Source organism: Squalius cephalus, assembly GCF_949319135.1.
Source record: "Squalius cephalus genome assembly, chromosome: 7".
NCBI classification, from domain to species: Eukaryota; Metazoa; Chordata; class Actinopteri; order Cypriniformes; family Leuciscidae; genus Squalius; species Squalius cephalus.
In genome coordinates, this window is record NC_137128.1 from 23,116,639 (window position 1) to 23,127,745 (window position 11,107).

General features: G+C 37.7%; 1 protein-coding gene across 1 annotated transcript; it reads right to left on the reverse strand.

Moving 5' to 3' along the window:
• Positions 1-1,308: 1,308 nt before the first annotated feature.
• On the reverse strand, positions 1,309-10,478 carry cdc20 (cell division cycle 20 homolog). Its single transcript, XM_079875726.1, has 11 exons — positions 10,203-10,478; positions 8,017-8,228; positions 5,835-5,974; positions 5,625-5,721; positions 4,240-4,365; positions 3,962-4,158; positions 2,892-2,986; positions 2,592-2,817; positions 2,371-2,496; positions 2,165-2,282; positions 1,309-2,043 (listed from the first exon to the last, which is right to left on the reverse strand). The coding sequence occupies exons 2-11, from the start codon at positions 8,204-8,206 to the stop codon at positions 1,883-1,885; spliced, it is 1,476 nt and encodes a 491-aa protein (XP_079731852.1). The 5' UTR covers positions 8,207-8,228; positions 10,203-10,478; the 3' UTR covers positions 1,309-1,882.
• Between the last annotated feature and the right edge of the window lie 629 nt (positions 10,479-11,107).

The following is an 11,107-nucleotide window of genomic DNA, read 5'->3' on the forward strand; positions in this document are numbered from 1 at the left end:
CTTATAGCTCTATATGGAGTAAATGAACAGAAATCTTCTCTTGGGTCCTGAAGTCAGTTCCTGAATGTATCTCTTCAGTATGCATTCAGATTCACATGTAGACATTATAAAATATTTTTTTGTTAATTTTTTTTATTTTATTTGGTTTTTCTATGTACTTAAGCATTCATTCCTAAGGGAGAGAAGGATTTGTTCCTTTTTGTATTACATCCACATAAACTCCTCGAATCCATTCTTTTTTCCCCCTTCTTTTTGTATATCACTCAATCGTGTATCACTCAATTTCTAAAAATAAAATAAAAAAATGAGTTTCGGGTCAAAATTACCCGAAGGAAGGATGAGAGTTGAAAGATCTTAAGTTCCCATAACAGAACCTCAAAGCATAAGACAGCTGTAAATCGCATGTAAAGGCCAACTCACACTGCACTGACAGGCGGACCATCACCAGATTACAGTAGGCCTACGTCACTTCTCAGACATTCCACGACCCGACAAGAAGTGGACAAAGTACACAACTTCTTTACTTGAGTGAAAGTACAGATACTACTGGTCAAATATTACTCCGTTACTTCAGTAAAAGTACATTACTTGTTTTTAAAAGTACTTAAGTGTAAAAAGTAAATGTCAATGCATTGTTTTATTGTTGTATGTAATACTTACAGTCTCTTAGGCTCTGAATGTATTCCTGCCTGCCCACCCTCATATCAATATCAAATTTATTTCTAGAACACAGCTCCAATAGTGGGGTTGAATGTGAGATTGAATAAATCCACTCAACGTCCACAATGATTTCGGACACCCAAATGGCTGTTCCCTCAAATAGTACCCTATTTAAAGTTTATTGGCTTTTAGTATGTTACCTTAGCCTACTGTTATCTATAAACTAGTGTGCTCCAAAACAATGGAAAAAATAAAATCACATTTAGAAGACCAAACCCAAAATTGAAAATGAAAATCAGGTTGTCAGAATCCAATGCCAGATTGACAATCTCCAACGCTGGACAGACGTTATATTGTGGACCACTATCTTAAATCGTTCTTACGTCAACCCGATATCTACGATATTGGAGTAGAGTACAATATTTGTCTTTAAAAATGTAGTGAAGTTAAAGTAAAAAGTTTCCAGAAAAAAAAAAAAAAACAAAAAAAAAAAACAAGTACAGATTCTTAAAACGTGTACTTAAGTATAGTACTCAAGTAAATGTACTGTTACCGTCCACCTCTGTCAATCTGCAAAAACAAGCTAAGACAGTAGTAACACTGATCCAAAACCAGTGTCCATTGCAGTCCGTCAGTGTAGTGTAAATTGGTCTCAACAGCAAATGTCAGTTTTGTTTAATTCCACCATTCTGCCAACATGGCAATACATTATTCACTTAATAGTGCTTTAAAACCATGCATTCAAATACAAAAATGTAACTACTAATTGAACACATGCAGTAGAGAGCACCTGTAAGGCAAAAAGCAGCATGTCAAAAGGGGAAAGAAATTCTTACAAAACTTTATTTGAAAATTTACATTTCTGTACATACTTTAGTGATTACTTTTAGAGTTAAATATGCACAAACTTGAGTAGGAAATATAAGTCACAAATCGTTATTCAAGGGTTTAACTTTCAAAGGAGGTGGTCTTCTGGGAATCTCATTTGTTCTAATTTTTAATTTAAAAACACATTGTGCCTCTGAAAACACAAGAATAAGGGAGTGTCTACCAAAACTTAGTGTAGAGCTTTTGGCAGGCATGACAGAACGTAACATTGGCTTGTTTGGCTTTCAAAGGGCTGGGCAATTCTATTCACAAAGGAAGTTTCTAATAAACAAACCGCTTCAGATCTTTAAACTTCCCATTTGTTGGATCCATTTAATAAATAAAAAAAACTACATTATCGAATGCGTTGTTGAATGATGCTGTTGGTGGGCTTGGGTTTCTTGATGGCATCCCTTTCAAAACCCTTCCAAAGTCGAATGGTTTCATCAGCAGCAACAGAAGCCACAGTTGAACCATCTGGACTCATAGCCAAGTTGAGGACTCGGTCTTCATGTCCTGAGATGAATAATTGGGAAGGACAGGAATTTAAATGTAAATTCACAATTTAGTGTGGTTGTAATGTTTAACTGAATGAAGGGTGACCACACAAATTTACAAAGTACAAACTCAAACTTGCCTTCAAGCTCTGCAACTTTAGTGAGTGAGGGGTATCTCCAGATGATAACCTTGTCGTGAGCAAAACCGTGGCCTGACACCAACTCTTTGTAGTTCGGTGCAAAAACAAGAGATGATACCTGGAGGGAAGCGAAAATGTAGTAATCGTATCACTCAAGATAACATTACCTGTACTATAACATGCAGGGATACAGTGGGTGAGCCTACCTGTGAACAAGTATCAAATGCACTGATGCAAGAGCCACTGTTGGCATTCCAGATGCGAATATGACGGTCACTGGTGCCCCCTCCTGACGCAAGGATGCTGGGCTGCCAAGGGCACCATGCCAAAGCCTTAAGGGTGCAAAAGGGACATAGATCTCAACTACAACCTCAGTGGAAAAATCAGAGAAGGAATAGAGGTTCACGTCCTTCTAAATTCAAGTTACCTTGACCGCTCCCTGGTGTTCACTTAGAGCATGGATGGCTTGATATTCCGAACCGGTCGTCATTGGCCAGATGTACACCATATTGTCATTGCCACCGCTAGCCAAATATTTCCCATCTGGAGACCAGGAAAGGCCACAGACTTCCTGAGTGTGCCCACCGAAGGTGAAGATGTGGTGGTCTGCTACTCGAACATCATGCTGATGAATCAAACCAGATCTGGAGCCACTGTGGGGAACAAACAAAGTGTTAAACCCCTCAAATGCATATAATCTGCAGAGTGCAAGGAGATGCGGTCTTACCTAGACAAAACATGATCATTCCAACTCAAGCAACCAACCCTTGCCGAATGGCCATCCATGCTGCGGAGACGCTTTTGGCACTGAACATCCCATAACTGCAAGAAATTGTATGATCCTTTGAGAAATTCAGCAAACAAGATGGCAATACCTTGATTTATGCACAATGATATAATAACATCATGAGAAAATGAACACCGACATGCAATCATCAAGGATCACAGTATAACAGTGTTCTCAACCAAAGGTCCAATGCTCACTAGGGGGCCTAAGAAAACTTCAAAATTGTATGTAACGGACTTAAAAACAGTGACTAACTTAAACTAGTCTTAGCAGTTTATGCAACCTGCCCCAGGCCTCAACTTAATACAAGAAAACAAATTAACTTGAAATTATGTAAGATGACATTGACTTCACTCCTGCACTCAACTGTCATTAAGAACCAAAATGCAAATATATTATATTTAAGGTCATTTTGACCTGGTAAAGTCAGGCATTTTTATAATGAATTTTTCTTAGTTATCTAAAGCTCTTAGGCCCCGATCACACCTAACGCATTTATTGCAGTGAGAGGTGCCTTTTTTCAATTGGTTTCCTATGGCAGTGAGCTTTCTGCACGCCTCGCGTTTTACCACCTGTTGCGCCTCGCGTTTTTGCAGTAAAAAAAAAAAAAAAAAAAGGCAACTTCGAGTGGAAAAAGCACCCGACGTCATCACCGTTTTTTTAAGAGTGCTCGCGATTAGACTGACAGGACCACTAACTCGGTGGTTGCTTAGCAACATAAACGTAGCGCACTGCCAGTTCGGTGTGATCAGGGCCGATTGGCAGTGCTGTGTGCCTCGCATTTTCGAACCTGAAAAGCACGTTCGGTGTGATCGGGGCCTTAGGGGTGTTTTTTTTAAATGAAAGAGTGAATAAATATCCCCATAAGTCACAAATATCTAGAAAAGTAATGTAATAAAGGTAATAAATTGGTAATGGTAATAAAGTACATTCAGGGGGACTTGAAGTCAAAAAGGCTGAGAACCATAGTATAATTATTCAACCACAGTATGAGAAAACAAGTCAATTACCTCGACTTTACAATCACTGGTCCCAACAGCCAAGAAATTGCCATCTTTGCTCCATGAGACAGAACAGATGTATTCATTATCATCCTCCATTTTCTTCAATAAAACAATGCTCCCCATGCCAGCATCCCACAAATACACTTGGTTGGCAAGGCCAACTGCCAAAACGTTCTGCCTTCCCCAATCCATCAGGTTCAGATCTGAACATAAATTGCAACATTAGTCTCACATAAATGTCTTCAAATTAGACTACATTATGTAATGCAAATCTGTCAGCTCACAGAAGTCGTTTTTGATATCAGGGGCATCTAGAATTCGCTCTGGAACGGAGGCAATGTACCGGCTCTTCTTGATCGAGACCGGTGTGGGAACCTGACTGTAGAGAACCTTCAGGTTGTTCTGATAACCTGTGGGAGATGTTTAGTTCATTTGAGATACCCATTTGTGGAAGGATGTTACCAGGCAAATTAAACTTAAGGGATGGTTCACCCAAAAATGAAAATTGTCATTACCAACTCACCCTCAAGTTGTTCCAAACCCAAGAGTTTATTTTCTTCTGTGTTGATAAGATGATATATTAAAGAATGTTGGTAACCAGACACCCATTGACTTCCCCAATAGAAAAAAAAAAAAAAAAAAAAAAACACTATGGAAGACAATGGGTGCCGTCAACTGTCTGGTTAACAACATTCTTTAAAGGAGAACTCCGGTCAATTTTAACATTGAGCTAATTTTTTTGTACATTTGGAGTGCTGTCAATACAGAGAACAACGACAAAAATCGGTGTTGCTTACACCGTGTTATCCTCTTTTTAAAATTTGCACCCTGTTGACTTCAATGGGGCAAGTTTTAAACCTGCTTTTAGCCTCTTAACATCCTTGATGTGCACAGGTCATGTGAGTGATTCCTTCGGAGTGAACGCGGGTCAATCTGACTGCAGTAGATGTGAAAGATATGAATAAAAATAATTCAGCCAGCGCTCATACCTGTATTTACATCCTGTTTTCGGTCAAAGTCCATAGTAATCGATTGTTGAGTTCACGCGCATTGGTTTAGTACCTATGATCATGTGCGTGAACTCGACAATTGATTACTATGGACTTCGACCGAAAACAGGATGTAAATACAGGCATGTGTGCTGGCTGAATAAACATCATTTTTATTCATATCTTTCACATCTTCTGCAGTCAGATTCACCCGTGTTAACTCTAAAGGAATCACTCACATGGCTGGGCACTTGTAATGACACATCAAGGATGTTAAGAGGCTAAAAGCAGGTTTAAAACTTGCCCCATTGAAGTACACAGGGTGCAAATTTTAAAAAGAGGATAGCACGGTGTAGGCAACACCGATTTTTGTCGTTGTTCTCTGTACTGACCAAATTTACAAAAAAATGAGCTCAATGTTAAAATTGACCGGAGTTCTCCTTTAAAATATCATCTCGTTAGAAAGAAAAAAAAAATGAGCTCAATGTTAAAATTGATCGGAGTTCTCCTTTAAAATATCATCTCGTTAGGAAAAAAAAAAAAAAAAAACCTTACACAGGTTTGGAACAACTTGAGTGTGATTAAATGACAATTTTCATTTTTGCCCAAACTATCCCTTTAAACCATTAAGCCAAAAACAATTCAATTTAATATTACTACTAAAAAAACAAAAACCATACCCTCAGGGGCGTTCAGTGGCTTTCCTCCTAAATGCAAGATCTTTGCTTCCTCAATATCATATCCATTTAGTGTCACAGACCAAGCTTTCTGATTTGGCTGCAAGGACATTAATTGACAGTCAGAAAACATCTAGAATCTGATGCATTTATAATAATGTTTTATTATAATAATTTATAATTACAACACTTTAGGAATTATTAGGAACTTACTGCTGTAGAGGAGTCTTCCACAGGCTCGTTTTCTTTGGAAATAAGAAAACTTGCTACATCCAACTGTTTGTTATTTCTTGTTGGGATGAATCGATCTCCTCCTGCCTTAGAGGGGGTGTTTTGGGTCTTGCCGTTCTTTCCTTTTAAGAGACATTGAATATTTAACACTGAAGACACTCCAACTAACTACAATGACCAGTGGCGGCTCAACAGGGGAGGCACAGCCTACCCAAAATTGTGAGTTGAATATGGGAGAAGGACGATTTAATGTTGATAAAATTCCCAGTTATTCATGTCATGTCTCAGAATGTGTACTTCTTGTTTGTAACTTCACCACTGGAAGTGTAACCACTGCAGGCCTCTTCCCCAAATGTGTTGAATCTGTGAAACGCGAGTCTGAGAGGATAAAGGGGGAGGCAAATCCATAGCCAGAGACTTGTGCCTCCATTAGTTAAAAAAAAAAAAAAAACCCTACCACAAGAGTATTTTACTTTTAGCGATTAGAAGTGTTGAGAAAAGAAACAGGGCAGAGGAGGTTAGCCTCCCTTGGTATATCAATCATCGACAAGGCGTAAATTACGTGGTAATAGTTTGAACTGCTACCGCTGAACTATCATTCGAACAACAGCTACAAATTAAAAATGAAGGAAGACCCCATGCCTAAGTAACGGCTGAACGTGCTCTTAACATGGACATTTAAAAGGACAGAAGGATGGATTTTTGCTTGAAGTGATGGTCTAGGACAAAAGTAATGCAGCAATATATTATTGTCCTCCATGCAATACAATAATAGATTCACTGACACCCAATATTGATATTTTAATTAATAAAATAAGGCGCTCTAAATGGATTTCCCTGCTCCCAGCGTCGCTACTTCATGGCTCCTCGAGGTGGTGCTCAACACATGAATGAGGGAACATGAACATAAGTTAACTAGCATAAGAAAAATATATGTATTTTTTTTTAAAGCAGGGCTCAGTAGTTTCGGGATTTCTTCGCTGTATTCTCGCTTTTTGCTCGCAGGTTTCTCTCTAGAGCTCCCCCCACAGCTTCGGAATAGATATTTGACAACACTGTTGTAAAAACTCGTTGGCAATTCTCAGACACCAGAGGCTAGTAGATCAACGACATCAAAGCAGATGGGACATTCTTTAAAACGTTTTCTTCATTCGGGTTCGAACAGCGTGAGGGAGCGCAATAATGACAGCATTTTAGCAGATTTCTTTTGGCCGTAAAGCAATTGTTTACATCACGAGACCTGATATCACGCGATACTTCCTGACGCGGCGGCCGGCGGCCCGCCGGCTCAAAGTTGCAAGTGCGGATTTTCCTCTCACGGGCACCAGGGGGGTGCGAAACGACCACCATTAAACCCGAATTAAGTAATATAACCATTCCAATGACTCCGAAGCTGTTCAGTTAAGGTAAAAAAGTTACTTAGTTCACCTTTAAACCAGGATGGCGTAGAACAGTGTGAGTAAAATAGATTCAGCAATGTTTAGGTCCAAAGTCTGAAAAAACCTGCACTTAACCTTTTCATGGGCATTTTGTTTTCATAGTTAGATCGATATCTTTATGCATCATTATTGGATGGTCTAGCAATATATTGATTTAATCGCAAAATTGGTGTATCGGGATATTATTGGTATCATGAGGTACCCTGCGATTCCCACCCCTAGGACAAGGTAAGTGAACGTATATTTATATTGTCTTGCTGTATACGTGTCGTTTTCTACAAATATTCTACAAGTATTCTGGTACAATAAGGTTCATTAGTTAACATGAACTAATAATGAACTGCACATATACAGCATTTATTAATCTTTGTTAAATGTTAATTTCAACATTTACTAACATTATTTATTAAATTCTTGTTAACATTAGTTAATGCACTATGAACAGCTGTATTTATTAATTAGCTAACGTTAACAAAGATTAACAAATACAGTAACAAGTGGATTGCTCATGGTTAGTTCATGTTAGTTAATACATTAAACAATGTTAACTAATCAACCTTAATGTAAAGTGTTACCAGTATTCTATAAGTGCCCAAAAAAGCCATTTTAAAGCAGTTAAATTCCTTGGGAGTGGATTCGACTGCTAAAATTGTGTGCCTCCTCCATTTTAAAACCCACCAGCCACCACTGACACTGACCAGAAACTGGACACATATGACTCTTACCTGGTGTTTTACTGGGGGTTTTGGAAAGGCTCACTGATCGGTTGACACTCTTGTTTGGTGAGAGGGATTTTGTGTTGGTGGAGCTGGATGTGCTGGCTTTCCTCTGCCACCTCGCCATCGGAGCGTTTGTGATAGGCATGTCCAGCCGGAGGACATTGTGGATGTCAGTCTCAAACCCAAACTGGGACATTACTGCTACAGAGATGGTCACTCTGTAGGAGAAAATAGACACGATACATACACATCAAAATAAGCAAACATAAATTTTTATAGGCTTTCCATAAGCTTTGACATAAGAATAACAACATCACATGTAGGGGTGTAACCAGATCCTCTGGTCACGATTCGATACATATCATGATACAATATTATTAGTCCAGTCATTTTATGAAAAAAGGTTGAACAAATATTGCAACAGAAGCAAACTCAACTGATTTTGTATCCTCAATATGTCCCGAGTAAGGAAAAAAAAGTCCCGAAGAATCCCATTAGGGGAAAGTTTTGAAAAAGACCCAAATATAGCCTATTCATACGCCTATTCATTCTTATTCTTACGTGAATAGGGCAAAAATTTTAACCTTTAGATATCACCATGAAAATTACTGAATTGATTACTTACATCAAGACAAACAAAAATTGTATTACAAGTTTTTTGAAATTGTTAACATGGACAAACGGTGCATAATCTAATTACGTATGTGCTAATTTGCATAAATGCCACAACAGATCTAAACATTGGGTATAGCCAGGTGAAAATGTCTTGTTGAATCTTGTTGACGTATAACAGTAAAATACTTAATATTAAGGTCTGAATGGAACCCATTTAGGCTACCCATGAGCATGAATACATAGAGGCAGGAAGTAGTACTTTAGAAACCAGCCTTTATTAATTATTATTGCAGAGATGGGGTTTGGGGCTGGGTCCGTGGGACTGTCTCTGGGGATTCACTTTTTTTTTTTACTTACCTTTTGTCTTCTGCATTCTCCTTACCATTGTCTCCTGTTCTTGCCTCAGACTCGTCACCCAGAAACAGTCCCACGGACCCAGACCCAAACTCTTAAAAATGAATAAAGGCTGGTTTCTAGAGTACTTCTTCCTGCCTCTATGTATTAATGCTCATGGGTAGCCTAAATGGGCTCCATTCAGACCTTAATATTAAGTATTTTACTGTTATACGTCAACAAGATCCAACAAGACATTTTCACCTGGCTATACCCAATGTTTAGACCTGGTGTGTTATTTGTGCAAATTAGCACATACGTAATTAGATTATGCACCGTTTGTCCATGTTAACAAACAATTTTTAAAAACTTGTAATACATTTTTGGTTTGTATTGATGTAAGTAATCAACTCAGTAATTTTCATGGTGATATCTAAAGGTTAAAAATTTTACCCTATTCACGTAAGAAAAAGAATGAATAGGCGTATGAATAGGCTATTTGGGTCTTTTTCGAAACTTTCCCCTAATGGGATTCTTCGGGACTTTTTTCCCCTTACTCAGGACATACTGAGGATACAAAAATCAGTTGAGTTTGATTCTGTTGCAATTTGTTCATGGTTGACCCCCATTTTGGCTTAAAATGACTGGACTATATTGCAATACGCCAAGACATATGATAACATTTTACCAATTTATTTATTTTTTACCGTTGATTAAAATGCTAAATTTGAAAATACATTGTGAGTGTAAATAAATGCCTTGGAGCTTGTAACCCAAATGCACAGGACAATAGTGAAACCAGAAAAAAAATATTCATGATTCTGAAGCTGAAAATACAGAATTATTTTAGACGAATATGCTTGCACCCTGTCAGTAACTAGATACATTTAAAATAAAGTATCACTTTTTACTGGTAACATAAGACATTAGGAATTATCAGGACCCACAGATCCCCCCACTGCATTATTATACATTAGTCAACTAACGTTATATAAAAGTTAGTTTAATGTAACTTACTGACACTAAATCTCTGAAAACGTGATTTTTTATTTTTTTTCCTCACATTAGTTTTTATTTTTGGTGAACTAACGTTACTACACATTGTTGCAATTGTATATAGCAATATATTATGAAACGATACATTGTCACACCCCTTGTAAATAGATATAAACGCAACAGATACAAAGCACCGCAGTAATGTCCATAACGAGCCTAATCATAAAAATATTTATACTTAATCTTACCACAAATCCAGCAACTTCGTTCCTCCGATGCACAACAAAATTGTCAATACAATTTAGCCGCTATTGTCTACTTGCAACTTTTGTTATTTCTTCGTCCTTCCACAAGCAGAGTCAAGACTTATCTGAGGTTGCGCAGGTGAAGACAGCTAACGGATGAACGCCAGTTTAAATGTCTTAAACGCGTGTCGTGATTGGACAATTCAAAAAACAAAGGTTTTCGCTGTTACCAAGGCAGCCAGGCAGAATGCTGCGCGCTGATTGGTGAATGGTATCATTGAATACTTCCTGACAGTATTACATATTAAGAGTCCTTTAGGATCGTTTCAGGTTATGTCGTTAATCTGTTTTGTCGCTCACTGCTGGTTTTACGAATTTGTATTTTGAGGAAAAAAATAAGGTATGACAGAATAATGTTTCTGAAACATGCATTCTGATTGAGTTGTTAACTGGAATGATATTCACTTTATTCTGTGCTGCTCACATCATATATACAAGGAATTTTAATTGGTAAGACTTTAATGTGCTCACAGAAATACAACAGATACACAGCTTGGCAGAATTACAAGAGAACAACATATTTAGAAAATAATAAGAACACATTACAAGTCATAATTACACATCGAAATGTGCAATAAATCAAGTAATATAAAAACAATGAACTAATATTGCACACATAGATTTGTAAAAGGAAACGTGTTTGAATGTGTAAATATATGTGAATTTATGTTTTGCACAATGTCCTGGCCTGGTATTCAGTGGAAATATTGAGATGGCATGAGAGGAATAATGATTCGCCATTCTCTTTCATTGCATCTTTTTCAATATAGTGAATCCTCCTGTTTCTTGACTGAGGCTGTCATTAGCGGAACATCTGAAGTCATACGTACATGTTAGAAATATTGAAA